This window comes from Gracilinanus agilis, chromosome 3 (genome assembly GCF_016433145.1).
Source record: "Gracilinanus agilis isolate LMUSP501 chromosome 3, AgileGrace, whole genome shotgun sequence".
In the NCBI taxonomy this organism is placed as follows: domain Eukaryota; kingdom Metazoa; phylum Chordata; class Mammalia; order Didelphimorphia; family Didelphidae; genus Gracilinanus; species Gracilinanus agilis.
Window position 1 is genome coordinate 597,024,802 of NC_058132.1, and position 27,126 is coordinate 597,051,927.

General features: G+C 37.0%; 1 protein-coding gene across 1 annotated transcript in view; it reads left to right on the forward strand.

Annotated features, from left to right (window-relative positions):
• Positions 1 to 27,126, forward strand: part of NBEAL1 (neurobeachin like 1) — a 173,817-nt gene that overhangs the window by 90,136 nt on the left and 56,555 nt on the right. Inside the window, exons 26-32 of the mRNA XM_044670647.1 lie at positions 7,470 to 7,645; positions 15,148 to 15,301; positions 16,232 to 16,360; positions 18,385 to 18,690; positions 18,787 to 18,936; positions 20,015 to 20,172; positions 21,370 to 21,494. Of these exons, the coding sequence (XP_044526582.1) occupies positions 7,470 to 7,645; positions 15,148 to 15,301; positions 16,232 to 16,360; positions 18,385 to 18,690; positions 18,787 to 18,936; positions 20,015 to 20,172; positions 21,370 to 21,494 (1,198 nt within the window). The remainder of the gene's footprint in view (positions 1 to 7,469; positions 7,646 to 15,147; positions 15,302 to 16,231; positions 16,361 to 18,384; positions 18,691 to 18,786; positions 18,937 to 20,014; positions 20,173 to 21,369; positions 21,495 to 27,126) is intronic.

Genomic DNA, 27,126 nt, shown 5'->3' on the forward strand with positions numbered 1-27,126 from the left:
ATTCCCAAACCTTCTGTATTCTGAAATGATCTCCTCTGAAGTTACCAGGGATTTCTTAGTTGCCAAATCAAATAGACTTCTGAGTCCTGATCCTCCTTGACCTCTCTACAATGCTTGGCACAGTTGATCAACTTCTCCCTCTGGATTCTCTTCTCTGGATTGTTTTGACCTTACTGCTTCCTGTTTCTGCTTTTACCCGTCTGACTACTCATTCTTAATCTCCTTTGTTGAATTTTTACCCAAGTCATGCCCACTAACTCAGATTGTTCTAATCTCTTCTTCCTCTCCATTTCTTATTGCTTGGTGATTTCATCAGCTCTCATGTGTTCAGTGATTTATTTATATCCCTAGCCCAAGTCTCTCTCCTAAGTTCCAATCCCATACTAACACCTGCTTTTTGAACATCACAAAATGGTTGTGCCATAGGCATATTAAACTCTGCATGTCCAGAAGAGAACTCATTATCCTCATCCTGACCTCCAAACCTTTCCTCTTCCCAGATTTACTATCACTGTCATCTTCTCAGTTATCTATGCCCCAAACTTCATTGGCCCTCCTGACTTATCACTAAAATTTACTCTATTTATCCATTCTATTGTCAGATGATGTCATTTCTATCTTCACAAGTATGTTCCCTTTTTTCCACTTATATAATTACTATCCTAATTCTAGTCCTCTCTTCACTTGGACTAGCACCAGTTTCTCTTCTCTAAGGCCCATCACCATTCCAGTCCATCCTCCACTTAGATACCAAGCTCATGTCTGTCCATGTCACTTCTCTACTTACCAAACTTGGGCAATTCCCCATTACCTCCATGAACAAATAAATATACATTCCTCTGTTTGGCATTTAAAGCCCTTCACAACCTTCTTCCTTCCTGCTTTTCCAACAGTCTTATAATTTACTCCACTTAGTGTTCTGTACTACAATAACATGCCCAGTTGCTGTTCTTTTTCATGACACTCCCATCTTCCAATTCCATTCTTTTGCATAACTGCCTCCTTCCCCTTAACCTCCACATCTAAGTTTCCCTTGCTTTCTTCAAGAATCAGCTCAACTCAAGGAGACATTTTCAACTTCCTCGTCCCCATCCCTACTCCTGGTAGTGCCTTCCTTTGGCTCTTATCTTTCATCTACTCTGTATGTGTCGTGTGTGTGTGTGTATGTGTGTGTGTATGTGTGTGTGTGTGTGTGTGTGTGTGTGTGTGTGTGTGTGTATTTTTACATATTGTTTCAACTATAAGATTTTAAACTCCTTGAGGAAGGATTTTACCCTTTTTTTGTATTCTTAGGTCTTGGTAAAATGCCTAAAAATAGTAAATGCTCAATGACTCACTTGTGCATTAGCAGTTTCCTTTTAGATCAAAACTGGGTATGTCCTTTTTTTTTTTTAAACAAAATGTTTTTCAGAGTTACATAGATGGATTCAACATTTGTTAAATTGTATGCCAAGCATTTTACTAAGTTCTGGGAGTACAAATACAAGGAAAAGGAAAGCTAGTCCCTTCCCTCAGAGAGCTTATATTCTAGTGGGGGAAGAAAACACTTAAAAGGGAGCTGAAAAATCTGGAAACTTGGGAAGCAGTCAAGTTACTTGTGCAGAGGTCATCTGGAATGTTGTGGACTGGTCTAGGTTTGAAGAGAATATAATGGCTAATATTGATGCTTCCTCAAATGGAGGTTTGTGGAGAAACTTGCCCATCGGAGGAAAAGGTCTTAGGGAGGGAGGCAATATTATCATTAATTTATTTTGCAATGTTAACCAATTCATATTAAATTAAGTAATTCTTTATGTAGTAGTTTTTGGCTATTCTCCCAACATACATTCATGGTTTGGGAACAATGGCTACTTTCAGCCTCATTTTGAATCATATGAGAATCACTACAAGGGTCTACATGCCTAACATGAGTTTCTGAGCCCCTACCAGTGTGCTTCCACTTACAGTCATCCAATACATTCAATTAGCTCTTAGCAAAGGTTAGGGACAAAATATTTCTCCCATAAACTTTGGTCAAACTATCTCACAAATAAAAGAGTAGCCTCAAACTTTTAGAATATAATGATTGTGGAGAACATATATAGTTACAGAAAAGGAAAAAGCACATCACAGTTCCTGATATTGTAGAGCCTGAAAGAATTTCCTTCCTTCAAAGAGTTCTCTTATCTCTTGGGTATAGTCTTGTTGGGATGTTTTGCTCTGGTGGGTTTAATAAGTATCTGAATCCAGATCTTTCTGACTCCAGGTTTAGCTGCCTCTGTAAATGACAAGATTTTATGATTGATTGGTTTTATAATGTGAGGCAGAGTGTCACAGGATTTAGAGTTGGAAGAGACCTTTGTAGCTATCATTCAACACATACACTGAAGGATTCTTTACCATAACACAACTGGCAGGTTGTAATCTAGCATCTGCTTAAAGAACTCCAAGAAGAGAGAAACCATTACTACTCAAGGCAGCCCACATTGGACAGATTTAATGTTAGGGAATGTTTCTTAAATCAAGCCTAAATTGGTGGTTTTTTTTAACTCTTACTTAAATCTCTTGGTTGTGCTCCTAGGACTAATTAGAACAAATCTAGTCATCTCCAAGCTAAACATGCCCCATTATTTCAACTAGTCCTTGACAAATACCTTTACCATCTAGTTATCCTTCTCTCCAATCAGTCAGTGAATAAATATTTATTAAGTGCTTACTATGCATTGGGCATTGTGATAAGGACTAGGAATACAAATACAAATAAAAACAAAGACACCTGCCTGTCAAAGAATTTACAATGTAATTGGGGAAGACAGATAAAAGGAATATGAAAAGTGGGAGAGAAAGGGAATCATGGAGAGTTATGGTAAGTCTGATAGTATCTGACAGGGGCAGAATATAGTGGCAATAGAAGATAAGATTAAGGTGGCACACCTAAGTGAATGGAAGAATGGTAGAGCCTTACACAAGAGTAGGGGAATTTGTAGGCAGAATCCATTTGGGGAAAAATAATTTGAGTTAATTTTTAGATGTGTTGAATTTAAGTTATTTCTGAGACATCCACTTTTAAAATGCTCAGTAGATGTGATAAAGGTTTGAATCTGAAACTTATAGCAGAGTTTGGGGCCTAGATATATAAATTAGTGAGTCATCTTCCTATATATAGATGATAATTAAATCCAAGAGAGCTATGAAGACATTAAGAGATGATGACTATAAAGCAATTTAATACAACTTGGGGTTCGAATAGCATTGGGGTTAGTGCTTGTAGAATGTGATACTTGAGCTGCCTCTTGATGGAAGAAAGATATTCTCTCAGAAAGATCTGAGAAGGGTGTGCATTCTAGGCCTGGGGATAAGGGTGAGCAATCCCTGAAAAGGCACAGTGAGGTGATGAGAGATGATGTATCTTATATGAGGAACAGAAAGACCTTAGCTGGATTCCAGAGTGAGGGAGGGAAAATTATGGCCAGTAAAGCTGGAAAGAGTGATGGTCCAGGTGATGAAAAGCTTTAAAAACCAACTGGGAAGTTTATATTCGATCTGTGAGTGAAAAAGCCCCTAACCCCTTATATAAGGATTAGATTTTAATATTAGGAGTACTATTGAGCTAATCATAATTGTAATTATAAGATTGTTAAATAATGTTAGCATAAGTGATGATTTTAGTAGGTCTTTTGTGATTATTTTAGTAGAAGTTTTTAAGGTTTCAAATTAAGTAAATAACTGATTTAGCATAGGTAATCATTGTTAGTATAGGCCTCAGTTTTGGGCTGCATCCTTAAAATTGCTATATCATGTACCCTCAGCAATAATTATCATCTTGAACTTGTGATCCAGTATATGTCACTAGGCCTGACCCTGGTTTCAAAGCCTGCTACCATCCAGTACCACCTACTCTTATCATTTATGTCAGTAGTCCAGGTTCCCCCACTCCCCCTTGTCTATCAAGCAACTTTTAATTCATCATCAAATGACTCCTTTTACCAAAAAGAATTATTTTCCTAGTTGCTCCAGCCAATGAACCTTGCTCCTGTGTGTTGCTATTTTTAGATGGATATAACTATTGTCTTGAACTATTTTTAAACTGGTATATAGTTGTCTAATTCTTTGGGCATAAAAGAAGTCCTCTTACAATAGTTGAGTCTTTTGGTCTTGACCAGAAGTCCAGCTTTATTGTGAGACTGACCATCTCCCAATAAACCTATTTCTTTTTGGCTTAGAGACTTTGATTCTCTTATTTGCATTCCTGTTCTTAGAAATTGAGTAACAGATCATAGAGACAATAGGTGATCATTGGAGTTGTCTGGGAAGGGGAGTGATTTGGCCAGTTCCAGACAGTCTTAAGGAAGATTACTTTGGCCACTTTGTGAAGAGATTTAAGACAAGGAGATCAATTAGAAGACTACTGAAATATGGCAAGAGGTAATGAGAGTCTGAGCTGAGGTGCTAGCTATGTCAGTAGAGAGAATGGATTAAAAGAAAGCTAGAGAGATAGAAATGGTAAAAACTGACAAATGAATTCGTTTTTGTGGTAAAGGAAAAATTCAAGATAATGTGAGCATTATGAACCTAGATGACTAGAAGAATGGGGATACTCTTTAGGGAAATGGGAAGTTGGGAAGGAGAAGGTTAAGAGGAAAGGCAGTAATTTCAGTTTTGGTCATGTTGGGTTTGAGATGTATACTAGGCATCTATTCTGAAATGTCTAGTAGGTGATTGGTAACCTGAGACTGAAGTTGTGGGGAGATTTTTGAGGCTGAATATGTGTGTATATCTGTGATTTGTCTGCATACAGATGACAAATGAATCCTATGGGTCATTGAGAGACAGTGAAAAGAGGGAGAAAAGGAGGCACAGGATAGAGCCCTGAGGTATATGATAGTTAGGGGACATATGCAGGATAAACCAGCAAAAAAAGCTGAGGAGTACATAGAGAGATAAGAGGAAAATCAGTTAAGAGTAGTATCATCAAAACCTATAAATGATATCCAGATCATCAAAAGAGAAATCTGGTAAACTTTTCAAGTTTAAACATTGAGAGAACTGGAACAAATTGTTTGAGATGCAAACTGGTCAGAGGCAGTTGCCAGTTTTTGGCTATACCAGTGTCCTTTTTTTACATACCAAACAACTCCTTTAGCCCTCTAATACCTTTAGCCAATCTAATACCTAAAGGAACTCAGTCCTGAAGCTCTCTAGGTTATGACAGTATCATATGTGGCATTATAAAATTATATATTATGAGTATATGCTGTATATCATATATACATTTTAAAAAATCCTCCTTTGTTGATTTTGAACTCTTGGAGGGTGTGGTCTGTTACTTGTTAATCTTTGTGGCTCTTCCGGGCTCCAAGCCAGGCATCTTCTAAGTGTCCTGCCTTTCATAAAATGTGCAGGCAATAAATGGTTAATGTTGAATGAATGAACAAATGCCACCTCACTTCTGTTACATTAAAACTAAAATTTACCAGAAAACATGCTTCATTTTCTACTTACTGCCATTTATTTTTATTATTTTGGTATTGAAAGTGCTTGATATCAATTCCTATTTTTCTTAGATGTTTTGGATGTAGCAGTATTGACTTTGTTATCTTCTGGGTTTGTGTTTTGGTTTTCTGTCACCAAAATAACTTTCTATGTTGTGTTTTGGTTTTTTTTTTTTGCCATTTGCTTATTTTATTTTCTTTTAACTTAAAAAAAACTTTTAAAAGTTGGTCTCTGTTCCTGTAGTGAAAGGAGCACTATTCTAAGTATCAGGTTCTTTGTGCAGATGCCTTCAGAGCTACCTCTGTGGATCCTAAATTTTCAGTTCTTCCAAAGGGATCTAAGGAGCAATATTTTTAATACTCTCCCAGCCCTTCATAGCAAAGTTGTTTGGAAAGTAATTTGGTAGAGATCAGGTAAGTCTTTGTACCTTCTCTGCCATCTTCCCGAGTAGTCTTTTTTTTTTTTTAAACCCTTCTGTATTAGAATCAATACAGTGTATTGGTTCCAAGGCAGAAGAGTGGTAAGGGCTAGGCAATGGGTATTAAGTGACTTTCCCAGGGTCACACAGCTGGGAAGTGTCTGAGGCCAGATTTGAACCCAGGATCTCCTGGCTTTAGACCTGACTCTCAATCCACTGAGCCACCCAACACCCTGAGTAGCCTTTTTAAAGGACTATGCTATTCACCTCCTGGCATGAGAAAGGGGCTAGAAAAGGTGCCCTAAAAATTGTCTGTTTTAGCCAACCAAACTCTGGCCTGCTTACCATGGCAGGTGGGGATTCTACCCTGCAAGTTAAAACACAAAAAAAGTAGAAAAAATTTTATGAAGACAATTCCACTTATCAATGGTACATGTAATCTACACATGATTAAGAGCAATATGAAATCCAATAGACCCTAAAGATGAACATTTGTTGTTGTGAGAGAACTCAGCAGGTATTGCATCCAAATAACTATCCTAAGTGAAACAAGACTGGCAAATGAAGGCCAGCTCACCAGATTTGGAGCTGGATCCACATTTTTCTGGGATGGTCACTGTGATGAGGAGTGCCATAAAGCTTAAATGTAGGTTTTGCAATCAGATCTAATCTAGTCAATAAGTTTGGATGCCTCCCAAAAGGAGAGAATGACAGGCTTATAAAGATGCAGTTGCCACTTGCAGGAGAGTGCCATGCCACCATTATCATTGTGTGTATGCTCTCACGATGATTAACCCTGATGAGGTAAAAGAAAAATTTATGAATATAGTATGCTAAAAGAGGACAAGCTTGTAATTCTAAGTGACTTTAATGCCAGAGTAGGCACAGATTATCAGATACAGCAAGGAGTCATTGGAGAAATGGAGTTGGAAACAGAAATAGCAGTGGTCATGTACTACCAAAGACTTGTGTATCTCATGATCTTCTCATCACCAGCACCCAAATGCAATAAACTTCATGTAAGCATCCTCAAAGCAAACATTCACTATGCCGTTGTGAAGAGAAGAGACAGACAGTCTCTTATGAGTGACACAGGCAATGTGTGATGCAGAGGGCGGAACTGATCAAAGGCATATCCTTTCCAAGTTAAATATTTACATTCAACAAAAGCAGTGACCTCAAAATAAGACAACTACCAGAAAACTTAATGTCAACAGATTAGTGTTTCTTGATGCCCAAACAGTTTGCTGCTGATTTGGAAGGAAAAATGCACATTTGCCTAAAAAACCATTTTATGGAGCAAGGACTGTTTTTCAGCTTTCTTTGTATCATCAGCACTTAGTATGGTACCTGACACATTGACAGCATTAAATGTTTATTGATTGACAAAAGGAGCAATTTTAATATCTTGTTAGACACTTTCTGTTGTGTGTTTTGTTGAAAGTGTCATGTGCAATTATATTTTTGATTAACCTTTTAAACAAAAATGCAAGGAAATAAATATGTATGTTTATTTTTCATGAGTTATTCTATGTCAGAACAATTTTAACTCTGTTTATCTTTGTCTTTTCCCCCTCAGAGATGTGAGGAAGAGCTCCTACAATTAATGACAAGCATTCTGAGTTGTGTTATGTGGAGGGGACTAGAAAGGACAGATGACGCTGCTTGGATTGAAAGGGGCCAAGTGCTTTCTGCTCTGACTAAACCAGGAATCTCCAGTGAGCTAATTAGATCTCCAGAGGAAATAAAACTGTGGTAAGCAATCAAGAACTGATTTCTGTCTCACTGGACCATATTTCACAACTATATCTAATATATTAAGCAATTACTTATCTTTACTGTCTGTACAAGAGGGGGAAAAAATCCTGGAAAGAGATTTAGTTCCCTAGAGAGTCTTAGCTGCTTAACTCTTTCCTCTGTGATTCTGTGGCATTCAGAATAGGATCTTTTTCAAAGGGGAGGTGACAGAGATGACTTTTTCTCAGATCTCATCATTCTTGAACTTTTTGTAGCTTTTGGACATTTTTCATCACCCTCTTCTTGATATTCTCATATTTCTAGGTTTTTAGGACATTTCACTAGTCTTTTTTCCATTTACATTATTGTGTATATATGTGTGTTATATATATTATGAATAATATTTATATTGTTTCCTTGTTTTTGTTGCTCTACATAAGTCCATATAGATCTTTCCATGCTTCATCACACACGTTATTTCTTTTTCTTTTTTGGAGTGCCAATTTTAAATATATAGATTTTATTCTCCAAGACAAGAACTGCATTTTTTACTTGTTTATAGTACTAATAAAATTCAGCATTGTTCCCATCTCTCACTCTGCATATACTCTAGTTTTCAGAATTCACAGATTTACACAGTAGCTTAAATGTTACCTTTTAAATTGCTACTACCTTGGTTACAAATTTGGTTTTTGGAAAGCTGTGTGGAACACACTTTCTAATGGTGTCTTTAGTTGATTTCTTCAACAGTGAGTCTGAAAGAAGCATGTCCAGATGGTGTTGTTCCTCCCTCTGGGAACCTACCCACCAGGCATGCCCTACTGCACTCTGGTGCAGTTGAGTAATGATGGAATTGCAGCCCTCTGGTTGTTTTTGGAATGCTCAAATTCTTCCTTCTCAGCTGTCTGACTCTTATCCATCCAGTTGATTTTTTCATTACCTTTGCCAAGGTTCTTCTGCTTGTCTTCACCACCAATTTTGCCTTGGAATTTCTCATCCTCTACAGTAGCCTTCGTGTTTTGCATAAGATTTAAGAGAACTCTTGAAAGATATCTTGTCTCACTGTTTCTTATCTTTAGCCTTGTATTTCTTAGCCTCCCAGACCAGTGATGGTGAGCCTATGACACAGATGCCAAAGATGGCACACAGAGTGCTCTCTGTGGGAATGTGGCTTTCCCCCACTAGAAAGGCAGATTGGCTCAGGCAGAGCTGTTCCCCTCTCCTTCACCACCATACCTGATGACATTTTTTTTCACTTCCCCCACCCCTCTGCACAGCAGCCAATAGGAACTCACAAGCGGCAGAGCTGGAGGGGAGCGGTGCACTCAGGCCACTCCCCTCCCCCTCTCTACTTGCTGAGGACATTCCTCACTTCACTTGTCCCTCCACTTAGCAGCCCAATTGAAGAACTTTCTCCCTCCCCTGTGTGGGGTTGGGGCAGGACCCAGCACTCTGTCTCTAAAAGGTTCTTCATCACTGACCTAGACCATATGCTCAATGTCTTTTTTGACCTTTGTCATAGGAGACAGTGGTCTTTTTTTTTTTTTGAATTTGGAAAATTTTATTTAATTAATTTAGAGTATTTTTACGTGGTTCCATGATTCATGTCCTTTCCCTCCTCTCCTCCCACCCCTCTCCCATAGCTAATGTACAATTCTGCTGGGTTTTACATGTGTCATTGATCAAGACCTATTTCCATATTATTGATATTTGCACTAGGGTGCACTCATATCCCCATCAACCCATGTGATCAAGCAGTTGTTTTTCTTCTGTTTTTCTACTTCCACAGTTCTTTCTCTGGATATGGATAGTGTTCTTTCTTTCTCATAAGTTCCTCCGTATTGTGCTAGATCATTGCATTGCTGCTAGTACAGAAGTCCATTACATTCAGTTTTACCAGTGTATCCATCTCTGTGTACAATGTTCTCCTGGTTCTGTTCCTTTCGCTCTGCATCACTTCCTGGAGGTCTTTCCAGATGACAGTGATCTTAATTGTCCTTGCCCATGCTCTTATCCATAGTGGAAACTCTGAGGATGCCATTTGCATCAATATCAAATGTTATTTCAATCTTCAGGGCATGTTGGGTTCCTGTGAGCTCAAATTTACTAAAGTTGTTATCCTTTGCAATTGGTCTCTGACTTTCATAAATCAAAATAAGCACACCAGGCTGGTTGGCTGTCAGAGTAGGTAATACAATTATCCCTTGCTATATCATGGCTTCACTGAATTGTAGGTTTGAAAAAAAAATCTAATTTTGTTTCATGGGACTTTTGCTTGGTCACAGAATTTTGCAGATGAATATCATACTATACACAATTGAAATGCAGTACGCCACTACCACTTGTGCAAGTTTACCGTCAGATTGTACACGGCACACTATTGGTCGCTACAGCCCTGTGTTCTGTATCCTGGATCGTGATTGGCTCAGTGACTGTAGCATCGGTCTGTTTGCTTTCCTGCACTGTGTCCATACATTCAGCATCTCTCCTTGTCCACTTCACATTGACGTCTAATCGCTGTGTGTAGTGTTGCTCTGCGGTGTTGTGTTTTTGTGAAATTTTCGTAAAAGTTTGAATTTATTTCAAGCCCTATGCCACCCAAACATTCTGTGCCTTCTGAGGCTTCTGGTAATGAACCCAAGTGCCAGAGGAAGGTGCTTACTGTCAAAGAAAAGGTGGAACTTCTCGACATGTTAAGGGAAGGCAAAAGCTACGTGGCTGTAGGCCACCATTATGGGATAAATGAATCTACTGTTCACTAGATAAAGACAAGAAGAATATTATGTCTACGGCAACAATGACTTTTAACAAGACTGCAAAAAGGGTGGTCACTTCTTACAATAAGGCCATTGTGAGGATGGAGTCTCCATTGGCCTTGTGGATAAATGACTGCAGGAAGAATATCTCACTGGATACCAACACCATCTGGACAAAGGCCAAGAAAACCATATGATAGTTTTGTAGAAAGCATGGACATTCACAATAGTGACAAGGATAAGGATGAGGCAATGACGCAGAAGCAGGACCATCGAGTGCTTCTCCCACTAGACCAGCTCCATTCAGTACCAGCAAGGGCTGGTTTGACAAATTTCAGAGATGCTTTGGACTCAAGAACATTTCTCCGCATGGAGAAGCTGCCTCTGTGGATAAAGCCAGAGCAGAGGAGTATGTGAACGACATGTTCAAATCCATCATCTTGGAAGGAGGCTATAAGCCTGAACAAGTTTTTAACATGGATAAGATGGGCTTGTTCTGGAAATGGACACTGTCTTGCACTTTTATTATGAAGGATGAAGCCAAAGCCCTGGTTTTAAGGCCTCAAAATATTGAGTACCTGATTATGTGTGGGAATGCCGTGGGCTTTTTGATAAAGCTAGAGATTATTTATAAATCAAAAAAACCCAAGGACCCTAAGAAACAACTAAGAATGTGTTGCCTGTGTACTGGATGCACTGCCCCAAGGCCTGGATCATGAAATTCATCACAGCTGATCTAGGCAGTGCTTTATCCTGGAGGTTAATCTTTATCTGGCAGAGAAAAACCTCAAGTTCAAAGTTTATGATCATGGACAGTGCTGGTGGCCATGCTGTTGATCTGTCCCTGAACACCACATCACTCAGTTAGTCCTTGGTTCATGGCATTATTTGTGCTTTTAAGGCTCTCTACATGTGAAACGCCCTGCAAAACCTGGTTGAAGCTATGGACTTGAATAAAAACATCTCACTAAAGGCGTACTGGCGTGACTATAAAATTGCTTCGTGTCTCCTAAATATTCAGAAGGCGATAAAGGAGATGAAGAGTGAAACAGTAAATGCCAGCTGGAAAAATTTGTGGCCAGAAGTGGTCCACAATTACAGGGGATTCTCTCATGATAAAGTCCATCATCTGCAGTAGCTAAGGCTGTAATACTGGCAAACCTACTGGGAGGAGATGGCTTCAGTGATATGAGTCCTGATGAGATGAATGACCTGATTGATGTCCACTCACAATCGTTGATAAAGACTTGATGGAGATGACAACGTCAGCAAGTGAAGAAGAGGATGAAGAACAAGATGAACTATGGCTTGGAGAAGAGCAATTTTAATTCTAAAGGAAAGAGGAGTACTGTCTAACAGCAGCAAGTCCTTCATAACTTTAGATTTATCTCCAAAGTGGCATCTTGGAAAGCTGCACCATAGGCAACAGCCTCGTTAGACTTTTGAGCTGTCATTGAAGGTGGCTTCCAGAAGCTTCTAGATTTTGGTGATCTGAGTGGAACTACCCACCAAGATAATGTTATGAGTCTCTGATTTATCTAGTTTGGGATCACTTTTAGGGTCTTTTCCATAGGTTAGTATTCCACAGAAGTGGTCAGCATTCAGATAATCAGAATGGGCATAGGTGATATAGATATGGAAGTTGATAGTTTCATAGAAGTAGTCAGTCTCAATGCTGACCAGGATCCTGGAAGCAAGGGTGCATTTTGCACATTCACAAGTGAGGCCCAGATGGTGCTCTCTTATTTTTCTTATGTCTCTCTTGTACTTTTGCTTGAACTGAGAAATGAAATAATTGACCATGTGGTTGTCAAAAGTCTTTCATTCCCAAGTGGGTGTCCCCCGCTGGGGACTTGACTTCAGAGATTCCATCTTCATTGGTAAGAATGTAGACATCAAAAGTACCACCTCCAGAATCAAAGATTAACACATTTTTCATTTCTCTTGGCACCAAACTTTCATCTAAACCATAAGCAATTGCAGTAACAGTTGGCTCATTGATGATTTGGAACACATTGAGACCAGTAATGGTTCCAGAATTTTTCATGGCATGATATTGGGAATTGTTGAAGTGGGCTGGTACTGTGACAACAACATTTGTGACAGTCTTCCCAAAGTAAGATTCAGCAGTCTCTTCTATGTTGGCCAAGATCATAGAGAATATTTCTTCTGGAGAGAAACTTTTGGTCTCCCTTTAGTACTCTTCTTGGACCTTAGACCTACCTGCATTGTTCACCACTGTGAAAAGTCTACATTTCATGTTTAACTGTACAACTGCATCATCAAAAATGCAATCATTCAGGCATTTGGCATCAAATTCAGTGTTGAGGAGGTTCATTGTAGCTTGACTCTTTGTAGCATAACTGATTAAGTATTCTAGATCAGTGAAGGCTATGTAGTAGTTTAGGGTGGTCCTATTTTCTTGGTCATTAGAATTCTTGGTCCACTTTCCCATGTTGGAAGATAAGGAATAAGTAGTATCAGTGTCACTTATTCATTGCCAACTGTGAATCTCTTTGAGCTCAGCAGACTCACATGATTTCTTATAGCATTGTATTTATGTGCTATAATTTATTTAGCTAATTAATGATCATCTAGTTTGTTTCCAATTTTTAGCTATCACAGGAAGATCTGCTATAAATATTTTAGAATATATATTGACATTCTTCTAATTGATGTTGTCCTTGAAGTTTAAACATAGTAGTGGAGTCTCTGGTTCAAAAAATATAAATATTCTTAGTTACTATTTATAATACAATGTTCCCATTCAAATCAATCAGTCAATAAAAAATGCTTACTTTATGCCAGACATTGTGCTGAATACTAAGGATACAAAAAGAGAAATTGCTATTCTGATTGTTGTTCCTTAGAATTTGAAAAAATTTTACCTTGTTGCCTCTCAGATTTGTTCTTAAATGTTAGAATTTTGAAATTTTACTACAGTGTTTATTGGTGAATTAAAATGAGAATATTGTGTCTACTTATGATTTACTATTTTGTTCTTAGCATTTCTGAGCAGTCTGTATACTTTATTGAAGAATAGTATCTAGAATGGTAGACCAGTTCACAGTTCTACCAACAGTGCATTAATGTCCCAATTTTCCCACATCCCTCTAGCATTTGTTATTTTCCTTTAGCTAGTCTCTGTTAGGTTGTGAGATACTCTCAGAGTTGTTTTAATTTGCATTTCTTTAATCAATCGTGTTTTAGAGCATTTTTTCATATGATGATAGATAGCTTTGATTTTTTTCTTCTGAAAACTGTTCATATCCTTTGACCATTTTTCAACTGGGAAATAGCTCTTATTTTTTATAAATTTGACTCAGTTCTCTGTATAGTTGTAAACCTTGCTACAAAAATTTTTTCCCAATTTCCTGCTTTCCTTTTTTTTTAAACCCTTAACCTTCCATCTTGGAATCAATACTGCATTTTTCCAAGGTAGAAGAGTACGAAAGGGGAAATGGGATAATGATGCTTAAATGATGCCCAGGGTCACACAGTTACGAAGTATCTGAAGTCACATTTGAACCTAGGATCTCCTGTCTTCAGGCCTGGCTCTCAATCCATTTTGCTATCCTTCTAATCTAGCTGTATAGTTTTTTTAAATTAGTGTAATTAGGGCTATCCATTTTACCTTCTGTAACTCCGTCTCTTATTTGTTCATAATTTCTTCCCTTATCCATAGATCTGACAAGTAAAATTTTCCATGCTCCCCTATACTTTGCTTATATCACCCTTTAGATCTAAGTCAAGTAACCATTTTGAGCTTATCTTGTTATATGATGTGAGATGTTGGTCTTCACCTATCATCTACTATTCTACTTTCCAGTTTTCCCAGCAGTTTTTGCCAAATAGTGAGTTCTTGTTCCAAAAACTTGAATCTTTGGGTTTATTAAACACTAGATTATTATGATCATTTATTATTATGTGTTGTGTACCTAATCTGTTCCACTAGTTTTACCACTCTCTTTCTTAGCCAGTACCAGATTGTTTTGATGATTATTGTTTTGTAATATAATTTGAAATCTGGTACTGCTAGGTCCATGTTCCTTCATATTTCTTAAATTGATTCTTTTGATATTCTTGACCATTTGTTCTTCCAGGTGAATTTTGTTACTATTTTTTTCTAATCCCATAAAATGATTCTTGTTAGTTTTAATTGGCATGACACTGAATAAATACATTAATTTTGGTAAATGATCCTTTTTATTATATTGGCTTGGCCAACTCATGAACAATTAATATTTCTCTAGCTGTTTAGATCTGTTTGTTTTGTTTTGTTTTTTTGAGAAAAGCATTTTGTAATTGTGGTCATATAATCCATGGGTTTGTCTTGGAAGGTATACTTCCAAGTATTTTATATTGTCTGTTATTGTTCAGTCATTTCAGATGTGTCTGACTCTTTGTGACCCTCTCTGGGGTTTTCTTGGAGTGGTTTGCCATTTCCTTCTCTAGATCATTTTGCAGAAAAGTTAATAGAAGCAAACAGGTTTAAGTAACTTGTCTCAGGTCACACAACTAGAAAGTATCTGAGGCCAGATTTGAACTCAGGAAGATGAGTCTTCCTGACTTGAGGCCCACATTCTGTGCATCTCTGCAGTTATTTTAAATGGAGCTTTTCTTTGTTTCTTCCCGCTGGGTTTTGTTGGTACTATATAGAAAAGGTGATGCTTTATGTGGGTTTATTTTATATCCTGTGCTACTTTGTTTAAATTTTTAATGGTTTTCACTTAGTAATGGTTTTAAAAGGATTTTTTTTCTTAGTTTGCTACAGAAGATGTTAGAGTGGGCAGTTACCGAAAACAGAGAGGCAAAAACTAATCCAGCAACTGCAGAAAATGCCTTTCGACTTTTGCTCATCATACAAGATTTTCTGCAGACAGAGGGCCTAGTTAACTCAAATCTGTGGACTGAAAAGGTATAGTAGTATTTCTTGAAGTTATTTACCTAGTGACTTTTTTCAAAGTATTTATTAATTGTATGGAGATTATTATTTTGTAAACAGTTGAGACAAACATCAGAGAAAATGATACAAAGCAGTCTATTCATTTTTATTATTTTGCCAATGGATTTTTTCCTTTGCATATTGATCATAAAATTTATTTTTAAATTTTTAAGTTTTTAAATTTAAATTTTTTTTAATTTTAAAATTTTAATTTTTTAGAATTTTAATTTTTTAACATTCATTTAAAAATGTTTGAATTGTAATTTCTCCACCTTCTTCAGTCCCTGAGCATTGAAAGGCATGCAATATGATGCTCATTATACATGTAAAGTCATGCAAAACTCATTTTCAATTAACCTTATTGCAAAACAAAAAAAAATGCAAGAAAAACAAAGTGAAAAAAATGCTTTATTCTGCACTCAGAGTTCACCACTTCTCTCTCTAGCAGTGGATAGCATTTTAAATCATGAGTTCTTTGGAATTGACTTGAACCATTATCCTGATCAGTGTTGCCAAGTCTTTCACAGTTGATCATCAGTATAATATTGCTTTTACTAATGTATAATGTTCTCCTGGTTCTGATCACTTCATCTTGTATCAGTTCATACAGATCTTCCCAGGACATTTTGAACCAGACTTTTCATCATTCCTTATAGCACAGTGGTATTACATCACAATCATATGCCCCAACTTGTTTAGGTATTCCTCTACTGATAGGCATCCTTTCAATTTCCAGTTGTTTTTTCTACCACAGAAAGCTGCTGTAAATATTTTTGTACATATAGGTCCTTTCCCATTTGGCTATGCATTTTTGACTAGGTTTCTGATGTTTTAGTGTTGGGGAGATTTTATTTTCAGTAAAATGAGAATAACTGCTTATTTCTCTCTTTCTTTTTGTATTAGCTTTTAGAAGACATGATGCCTCTCTTTGACAGCCTATCTATCTGGTACTCTGAAAGCCCAGAATGGCTGAAACTTTCTCAAATTCAAGTCCACTTGCTTCTGGGTTTCATTGGAACAGATAATTTGCAGGTTTGTAATTTTAAAAAAAAATTCTTACCTTCTGCCTTAGAATCAACTTTGGTTTTAAGGCAGGAGAACAGTAAGGGTAGGCAATGGGGGTTAAGTGACTTGCCCAGGGTCACACAGCTAGGAAGTGTCTGAGGCCAGATTTGAACCCAGGACTTCCTGTCTCTAGGCCTGGCTCTCTATCCACTGAGCCAACCAGCTGCCTTCACAGGTTTGTAATTCTTGAAGCATTAAAATTTGAAAAATTCAAAGGCAAATGTAAAAATTCATTCTTTTGGTCTAACACTTTGGTGTTAGCTTTACTTCCAAATGATAAAGAAAATGTTCTGTAGCTTTTATAGGACATATAATCCTGTTCACATCTGTTTAGTTAAGCAGTACTTTTTATAGGAAGGAATTTTGGGCTAATTATTTTTCATTCCATCCTTATTTTTCCTTTTCCATCACAAATTTTCAGTTGCTTAAATGTCTTTTTAAATATAAATTTATAAATACCTTTATATAATGTCATTTATAAAGTCATCAGAGAATAATGATTATAAGAACCCCATATTTTACCTCTAAAATGTCTGCATTTTTGTATGACAAGCAAAAAGACTTTAAAATTTATTTTGACATTAACAGAGTAGAGCTCAACTCTAGTAGAATGAATGGATCATAGTGATAAAATATTCTAGTAAGATGTGACCCATTAAATATATAAAATTTGACCCAGTTTTGAGGACCAGTGTGAGAATTTATTTATTTTCTTAATTTTGCCTGTTTGTTATAAGGGTTTTGTTATTTCTCTTTGAAAATGGCTGGTGAGTGGGAGAAAGAATAAACACTTAATTTAAAAGTTAAAAGTTTGGGGGCAGCTGGATGGATTAGTGGATTGAGAACCAGACTTATATATGGGAGGTCCTAGGTTCAAAGCTGGTCTCAGACACTTCCTAGCTTTGTGGCCCTGGGCAAGTCACTTGACCCCCATTGCCTACCCCTTAACTCTGTTCTGCCTTGGTGCCAATATACAGTATTGACTCCAAGATGGAAGGTAGGGGTTTTAAAAAATTGAAATAAAATATATAAAAGTTTAAAAAATTTTTTTTAATTTAAAAAGTTAAAGTCACTTACTACCCACTGTCTAGCCTTTACTGTTCTTCTGCCTTTTAACTAACACACAATATTGATTTTAAGATATAAAATAAAGGTTTAAAAAAAAGTTAATTGAAAAAATATTTGATTGTTTCAAGTTAATTTAAAAAAAGAAACTTAAAACTTAATTTTAATACGTTTTAGTGATATTTTGGGAAAAGCTGTTTTATTTTGCCTCTATGTATATTGGAAAGTTTTACAAATTAAAATAGTAATATATATTTAATGTGGGCATAGCTGGGAAATTTCATAACATTGATAACCATAGTATAATACACTGGTTTATTTGTCATGCATTTGAATTCATTTAGTTTTTAATTGAACTCCATGGGTTAATGTTAGGACTGTTCTCTCAGAGGTTTGCTGGTTAATCTTATAGAACCTGAAAAAAATCATGAGCTCTAAAAATCTAGGGAGCCTGAATTCTTATTTGGTTTAGTTGTGGTTTCTTTGCTGAAATTCTGGTTTCATTAAGACTTGCCTCATAGACAGTGTTAAAGAATGTTCCCTAATTTAGATTTCCTCCTTCACAAAACTAACTCAGGGTTTTCTTAGATCAAAAATACCTTGAGGCCACTTTGTTTAACTTCCATACTGGAAGGAACTATGGCATTCATGCCAATTTCTAACCCTAACCCTAAATTTGTGGCCATTCACCATTGTTTGATTCTTCGATTTTATCTTTCTGTGATATTACTGTTCCTAAATGCCCATCAGGGATCTTACTGTGATAATAAACTTGTTATAATATTAATAGAAATGTTCACGGCTAGAGGGGTAAAATGCCACCATAGTTTTGTCCTCTTAGAAATGTCAATTAAAGCCATTCATAGATGTTTATGCTAAGTGTAAATCTTACAGCTTTACCTATTTTTCTTTATTTTGTCTATTAGGTTTGTGCTATGGCATCAGCCAAGCTGAATACACTTCTTCAGACCAAAGTAATTGAAAATCAAGCCGAAGCATGTTACCTATTAGGAAAATTGGAGCCTATTCTAAGTCAGTCTATCAGGGAGCAGACAGAAACCTACTCATTTCTGATTCCCCTTTTTCGTACCCTGGTGTCTAAAATTTATGAACTGCTCTTTATGAATTTGCACCTTCCCTCATTACCTACTGCCAATGGCAGCCCTTCATTTTTTGAGGATTTTCAAGAGTACTGCAATTCAAATGAATGGAAAATTTACATTGAGAAATATGTAAGTTTTAACTTTTCCCTGGAAATTTAAAAGATTCAGTTACTTTTGTGTTACTAGCATTTCTCAAATTCAGGTCACTGTTTCCTTTTGCTCCAGATCATGCCCTATATGAAACAGTATGAAGTCCAGACATTTGGTGATGACTGTGAGTCCATGGCACTTTATTGGAAGGACTGTTATGAAGCCCTAATGGTCAACATGCATAAAAGAGATAGAGAAGGAGGAGAAAGCAAACTCAAATTTCAGGTGATAATTGTTAGATACTTTTAAATACTGAAAGTATTTATTCTGAGTACAGACAATATACAAAAGATATAATTTCTGGACTTATAAACCTAGTACAGAGCCTAAAGCTCACCTAGTCCAACCTTTTCATTTTATATGTAAAGAAACTGGATTTCAGAGAGGGTAAGTGATTTGTCTAAGGTCACACATCTATTAAATGGTTTACTTGGTCTTCTGACTTCTAACTCAATGCTTTTCCTACTATAGCATACTGCTCTAACTTAAAGAGAACAGATTGAAGACTACTAGCATAACTTTCTAATGTTTGAGTTATATTCCTTCCAAAAATAAATCCTTTATAACAATTGGTCTGTAGCAAGTGAAAGGAATCGTGAGATCCTCTTTACTTGGGGATTATTATTAAAAAAGAAAGTTACTGATCTGATAAGCTTTTATGAATAATATATGTCATGACTGTGAAGTAGAATTTTGTAAATGTTCATCCTTATAGTAAAATAAATCATCTCTTTTTGTGAACTGTGTTAATAGGAAGGATTAGGAAAGAGAGATGTTGTAGACAGAAATGCCAAGAGCTCAGAGCTAAATGGGTATATGTGATGGGGGAGAATGAGGAGTACAGGATAATACTGAGGTTATGAACCTAAAAGATTAGAAGTGTGGCTTATACAGAAGTCTGGAGGGAGAAGGTTGAAGATAAAAACAATAAGTTCAGTTTTGCACTTGCTGAGTTTTGAGATACATAGATTAGAACTTTGGTCTTAGAGTCAAAAGACCTAGAAGATGTGGCTCGTGGGGCAATGGGCAAATCTTTCTTTCCCTCCTAATTTTTTTCCTCATTTGAAAAATGAAGATAATACTTGAACCACCTTCCTTCCATTACCATCTGCTTTGCTACTATAGTGTGAGGATGGTGAGACCTTCCCATCTGACTTGTAGCTGAAAGTTTCCATGTAGGTTATCCTCTTCATTAGAAATAAGTGCCTCTAGAGCAGCAAGTCAGTATGTCAGTGTTATAATGTGGTTCTGAACATTAAATGTGGCCTGCAAAATTATTTTTAAAAGTTGTTTTTTATTCCAGGATTTTTTTGTGGAACCATTTAAGAGAAAGGCTCGTCAAGAGAACTTACGGTATAATAGTATGCTTAAACACCTTAGCAGCCAACACCTAGCCACTTTGAGACAGTGGAAATCAATCCAACTTTATCTGACTTGTGAAAGAGGTCCTTGGGCTGAAAAGTAAGCATAAATCATTTACTCTCTTATTTTAGAACAGTGGTCCTTCATACACTTATCTAGTTACATCCCAAAAGAAAGATTAGATTAGATCTCATTCATTACAAATTGCATTTCATTGCTTTGTTTTTCTCTTTGTAAACCAAAGGCCTGAGGTTTGTAAGGTTGTGTGTATGTGTGTGTTAAGCCTTCCCTAGGATCTCTCCTATTTCTGAGTTCCCACCTCCCTGGCACCCTATCTTCCATAATATAGACTCATTCATAGATCTCAGCCCCTTAGAATTCTGTCTGCTATGTGAAATGAGAAAGAAGCCTGGTTCTTCTGTTGGATAGGCTTTAAGGTTTAGTGTCTTAGATGAGAGACAGATAGATGAGGAAATGACTAGTTCAGAGACTGTGAGCTTCCATGCAGACAAGTATTTAGTGGTAAGATTTGGAGAAGAATCGTTCTTGGCACTCTCCTGAATTGCAATTTTCTCTGCCAGGTATCTTAGCCCATATTTTCAGATACATTGTCCAACCAGTCTTTTGTATCTTATAATAATCAGCTTATTCTTATTAATTACCTATTTCCTTACATTCAGATTTCATTGATTAGTTATTTTATATTCGTAAGAAAACTTTTTAAAGGTCTGTTTTTCAGGATTTTAATTAAATTATTGATTCAGTTTGGAAAAAAATGTGTCTCCCAGTAAACATTTATGTGGTAATGATATTATATACTTATAACAGGTAAGCACAGAGAGTTTTATATTCTTGACATGAGATTGCTTGTAGTTCAGGACACTTAGCCTCTTCCTCTTTCACAATTCTTTGATTCAATTTAGCCATCATGATTGCTAGAGTTACTGGATCTCTTTTGATATGATAAGGTATATTCTAGTCTTAATTATATTCTAGTTTTTTTCTGGAAATACTAGTTTCAGATAGTAATACTATACTGTTATTACTTGCTAATAGTAAGTGAGTTTTGTAGTTTTTCAATGCTTAATTATTTCCAAATACAGTGCTACTGTTTTCTATTAAATTTTCTTTGTGTAGAATAAAAATTCTTGTAATTCTTTCAAAAGTCTAAAATGTACTTGAAAACATAAACCCACTAACATAACTATTAGGTTCTCAATTCCATCAGTCAATGAATATTTTAATCTTCATTCTTTTATCTCAATCTATTGTCATATCAATTTTTAATCTTCTTAGGAAACCGAATATTATTCACTGGAAACTTGCTAATGTGGAAAACTATTCCCGAATGAAGCTTAAATTGGTCCAGAATTATAATTTCAACTCTCATGAGGAAGCTAGTGCTTTGAGGGACAATTTAGGTAAGTTCCAAAGTCTCTCTTAACTTTTGTATGGATGTCATGCATTTTGTTTAGGAACTAATCAGCTACTAAATGGTTTTGTTAGTGGTAGTTAAATATTTTAGATCTTAGTACTATATTAAAATTTCAGGGAAACATGCCTTTTTAAGTGAGTTTATTTTTCTGTTCAAATGACTCTCAAACCTATATATGCAGCCTTTTATCATTTCTAAGACAGAAGAATGGCAAGGACTAGACAATTAGGGTTAAGTGACTTGCCCAGGATCACAGAGCTAGGAAGTATTGGGCGTTAGATTTGAATCCAGGTCCTCCCAACTTCAGGTCTGCCTCTCTATCTTCCATACAACATAGCTGCCCCTAGAATGCTGCCTTAAATTCTTCCTTTAATTCTAATCCTTTTATCTCTAATTGTCATCAGAAATCATCACCTAGTTGTTCCATGAGCACCTCATATTTTTTATGACCAAAATTGTAAGCACATAAACACAGAATCATAGCATCTTTAGGTCAATCTTACTCTGCATTCTCTATATTGATCAAACTTTTGCTTGAGGACTGCTAGTAAGAAGAAACTGTTTTCCAGAGCAGTTCATTCTGCTTTGAAGTAACTAATTATTAGGATGTTTTCCTTAAATGGAGCTGAACTCTGACTCTGGAGATATAAATCTTCTATTCATCGCTCCCAGTTCAGACATTAAATTTTGAGTTAGAGAGGACTTTAACAGTCAGCCTTACTTAGGATAGTGAGACATTTTGATAACATTTTCTAGAAATGATTAAAAAAAAACCCTTTCATTCTATGTTCTTCCTTCTGATTGGCCACTAACCTCTTCAATTTTCAAAGTAATCATATGTCCCCGTTTGAAGGTGAACAGGAAGCCCTGAATTCTAATCTGGCCTTAGACATTTACTAGCTGTGTGACTCTAGGCAAATCATTTAATCTCTGTTTCTTCATTTGTGAAATGGATATAATAATACCTACCTCTGAGGCTTCTTTTGAGGATCAAATGAAATGATAATTGTAAAGCACTTAGCATAGTACCTGTAGCAAGCACTTTATTAACAGAAGACAACCTGCTATCTCCTGATGTACTCTATTCTGCTTTGAAATAGTTGTAATTATTGAGAGGTTTTTTAGTTCTTTTTACATCTAACCTTAATTCTCCTCTCTTATACCTTTTTCTTCAAGTTATATCCTCCAGGTTATTTATTTTAAAAAATTAATATTCCCCCTCCAGTATGTTCTTCTCCAGGCAAACCTTCCCAAGTTCATTCAACCAATCTTCACATGCCTGATCTTATCTTTAGAGCTTTTGCCATAGTAGTTGCTTTTTTTTTTTTTAAAGCTATTGGTGGCTCTGTTAAAATGTCCCAGACATAAAAGCAGTATTCTGAATGTGTATTGACTAGGGATAATTCAGGACTATGACCTCCCTAATTGTGGACACTCTCTCATAATGAAAACTATGGTCACATTAGCTTTTTTGACTGTCATAAATCATAATGTTGACTGACAGAGCTTGTAATCAGTCCAATCAAGCCCATAGATCTTTCCTTGACAAGCTACTTGTCATGCTTCCCTAATTTTTAACTTGTGAAATTATTTTTAATCCAAGTGTAAGACTTCACATTTACTTCTGTTAAATTTCTTATTTGATTGAGTATAATATTTTAGTATATCAATGTTTTTGATATACTAAATTAGTGACTGTCATCTATTATCTTCTGCCCTAAATCCATCTTGCCTTTTAATTTTTTTATTTATGCTTATAGCATCTCCATTTTCCTAGCCTTAAGCTCCAACCCTGTCATCTTCAGCTCTTCTCTATCCCTATACCCCTTCACTATTACCCCCTTTCGTCCCTGCCCGTCCCCCGTCTCCCCAATTCAATCTGTTCCCTGTTGCCACAATATTTCATATTGTCTGATTCTCTCCATTCACACTGTCACTCTTTGTTACTCTTCAATAATTTTGTAATATTTTGCCAGTTGTTCTCTGGCAGCTTCCATTCTCACCTTTTTGTAATTTATTCTTCACACTTCTTCCTGGATAATCTTCCTAAAGCTACATATCTAGATAAGTTACTAGCCAAACCTATGCGGAATCTTTAAGTTGCCTCCTTTCTCATCTCTGACTTAGAGAATCTTCCTTCAAGCCTCAGTTCATATACCTTTTTCTTGAAGTTTTCTCCAGTTTTCCTAGTTTCTTTCTTAGATCTCTGCTTTCTCAGATATTTCTCTGACCGATAGTATGTGTTCTATGTTGATCTGTGCATATGCTACCACCACTCTAAGTAGAGGCTAGTAAACTTATTGAAGGTAGAGGTTAGGATAAACTTTGCATCATCAAGTCATAGCACAGTGTCTTGAAAATTAAATATTGTTTAATAAATGTTTATCAAGTTGAATTTAATTGCAAGGAAGAAATTTTTAAACCAAAATTTGATTTATTCATATAAAATAGTCCCTTTTCCCCTCCCTTTGGCAGTAGAATAGTGAAACTAACCTCCCCTTCTCCCTTAATTTTTGTTTTCTGAACCTGAAATATGAGTTACTCACATTGAATTATTTGAAAATATCTGTTCTCTTTGCAAACAGCTCAAACTTATCTTTTAAAACATTTTTTCTCTTAATAGAACTCTTTACAAGTTAACTTGCATTTTTAAAAAGGGACCAGTATCTACTCTGTTTACATACTCCTGATCTATCTTCTTATTACTTTCTTTTTCTAAACTTTCTACTTCATGTTCTTGCCCTTGTGGAGACAGTTCTGGGGGTTTCTGAGAATGATGGCTATATAGGAAAAAGTTGTAGCTTTTGGATTGTGTAGGTGTCAGGTGGTTGTCACTGCAGTAGGAATCTGTGCTGAGCCACAAGCAAAATGGCCTTGGAGAGGTTCGGGGTTAAGATTGCGGCAGAGTAAGAAGCAGCTCTTAACCTCTCCTGACCGAAACACACAAAACTCCTCAAGGGGACATAAAAACAAGTCCAGACGAACGGAGGAACCCCACAACAGGGCACAGCGTGGAAGGTACGTGGAATCGAGACATTTCCAGGCTATAAAGGGCTCTCACTAAATCGCGGGCTGAGCAACCGCCCCACCCCCACCCCCTCCACACACAAGATCTAGAGCTCTGAAGCCAGCTAAAAAGAAATAGAGCAAGTTTGGGGCACCCATCGAGTCATTGGCAGCTCCAGGGCCTGTTCCTGAGAGCAGCAAGATTTAAGACCCCAGTAAGCCAAAGAACGCAAGAGAAATCTGAGCGCCGGAGCAGAGACCGGTCGCTGGGCGCAGAGCGCAGGCTGAGCAGAGTACAGGCACGGGCGGAGGCGGGGGTGGAGGCAGACACAGCCAGGAACTAAAGCTTTGAAAACCTGAATGGGGAACCAGTGCAGACGGGTATACGACTGTGGAAGTAGCGCCCTGGGACTTGTAAAGGAACCTCCTGCAGAGGATCAAGCAAGGGGATCCACCAGGGGGCTTGACCGCGGACAGACACTGAGCGCGAGGATAAACCTGAGAAGCTGCTGGGCTAATGATGGCTACCCAGACTCAGGAAATTCAGAAGAGAAAGAATAACAAGAAAAAGAAGCCTTTAACACTCGACAACTTTTACACAGAGAAAATCCAGACAACCGAGCAAACAGAGGAGGAGAACAAACAACCATCCGAACCCTCCTCAAATAAGGAAAACTCCTCACAAGCTATGGAAGAGTTCAAAACTGAGATTTTGAGGAAAATGGAAGAGATCTGGCAAGAAAATAACTGTTTAAAAGGTAAAATCTTGCAATTGAACACCAGAAATGACCAGATTGAAAAGGAATACCAGAAGATTACGGCCGAAAACCAGAAGATTATGGCCGAAAACAAGAAGATCATGGCCGAAAACCAGAAGATCATGGCCGAAAACCAGAAGATTATGGCCGAAAACCGAAAGATTATAGCGGAAAATCAATCCCTAAAGGCTAGAATTGAGCAATTGGAAGGCAATGATCTCTCAAGACAACAAGAACAAATAAAACAAAGTCAAAAGACTGAAAAAATAGAAGGAAACATGAAATATCTCAATGAGAGAGTGACAGACCAAGAAAACCGGTCTAGAAGAGACAATTTGAGAATAATTGGTCTTCCAGAAAAACCAGAAATTAATAGAAACCTGGACTCCGTACTAAAAGAAATTATTCAGCAAAATTGCCCTGAAGTCCTACAACAAGAGGGCAATAGAGACATCGAAAGGATTCATAGAACACCCACTACATTCGACCCAGAGAAGAAATCGGTTAGAAATATTATTGCCAAATTCAAAAGCTTTCAAGCAAAAGAAAAAATCTTACAAGAAGCCAGAGACAATTCAGATATCAAGGAGCACCAATCAGGATCACACAGGATCTGGCAGCCTCTACACTAAAAGACCGTAAGGCTTGGAATACGATATTCAGAAAGGCAAGAGAGCTGGGCCTGCAACCACGGATCAACTACCCATCAAAATTGACTATATATTTCCAGGGGAAAGTATGGGCATTCAACAAAATTGAAGAATTCCAGGTATTTGCACAGAAAAGACCAGGGCTAAACGGAAAGTTTGATATCGAACCACAAAAATCGAGAGAAACCTGAAAAGGTAAATAAGATACAGAGGGAAAAGAAAGAAAACTTATAATTTTTAAATTTGCCTTTTTAAGGGCCTCAGTGAGATCTAATTATCTGTATTCCTATGTAGATAAATGTTATGTATAATTCTCTGTAGTGAACTCTATTCACTATTATAATATTCACTATTATAGTAATCAGAAGAATAATTCACAGGGTGAGGGTGGAACACTAAATAATCTAAGATGGCGTGGGGGATGGGAAAGAGGGGGTAAATAGCAGGGGACACCAAGAGAAACTTGAGTGAATAAGAAAATAGAATATTCTATTACACACAAAGAGGGCATGAGAGGGAGAGGGGACAAATACTATTAGAAGAAGGAGAGGAAGAGAGCATTAAGAGGTAATAATCAAACCTCACTCTTAGTGTAATCAACCCGGAGAGGGAAGAGTAGCTTTATTATCCATTGGGATAAAAAACTCTATCTAACCCTACTGAGAAAGTCAGAAGGGATAAACCAAGGGGAGCAGGGGAGAGGGAAGGTCAAAAAAGGGAGGGGAGAAGGGGGAGGGAATTCATAAGGCCTTTAAAAACAAAAAGAGAGGGGAAAATAAGAGAGGGGGTAGAAAGGGAAGTTAATCAAGGGAGGGGATAAGGGATAGGGTCTTAATAGCAAACCACTGGTTTTAAAGGAAATAGTTTAAGGAGAAGGGGTAGGAATGGGGGAGGATTTGAAAATGTCAGCAAATGCACAACTGATGATTATAACTCTGAATGTGAATGGGATGAACTCGCTCATAAAACGGAAGCAAATAGCAGAGTGGATTAGAAACCAAAATCCCACCATATGTTGTCTACAAGAAACACATATGAGGCGGGTGGACATACGCAAGTTTAAGGTTCAGGGTTTGAGCAAAATCTTTTGGGCGTCAAATGAGAAAAAGAAGGCAGGAGTGGCTATTATGATTTCTGACAAAGCCAAAGTAAAAATAGATATGATTAAAAAAGACAGGGAAGGTCATTACATCCTGATTAAAGG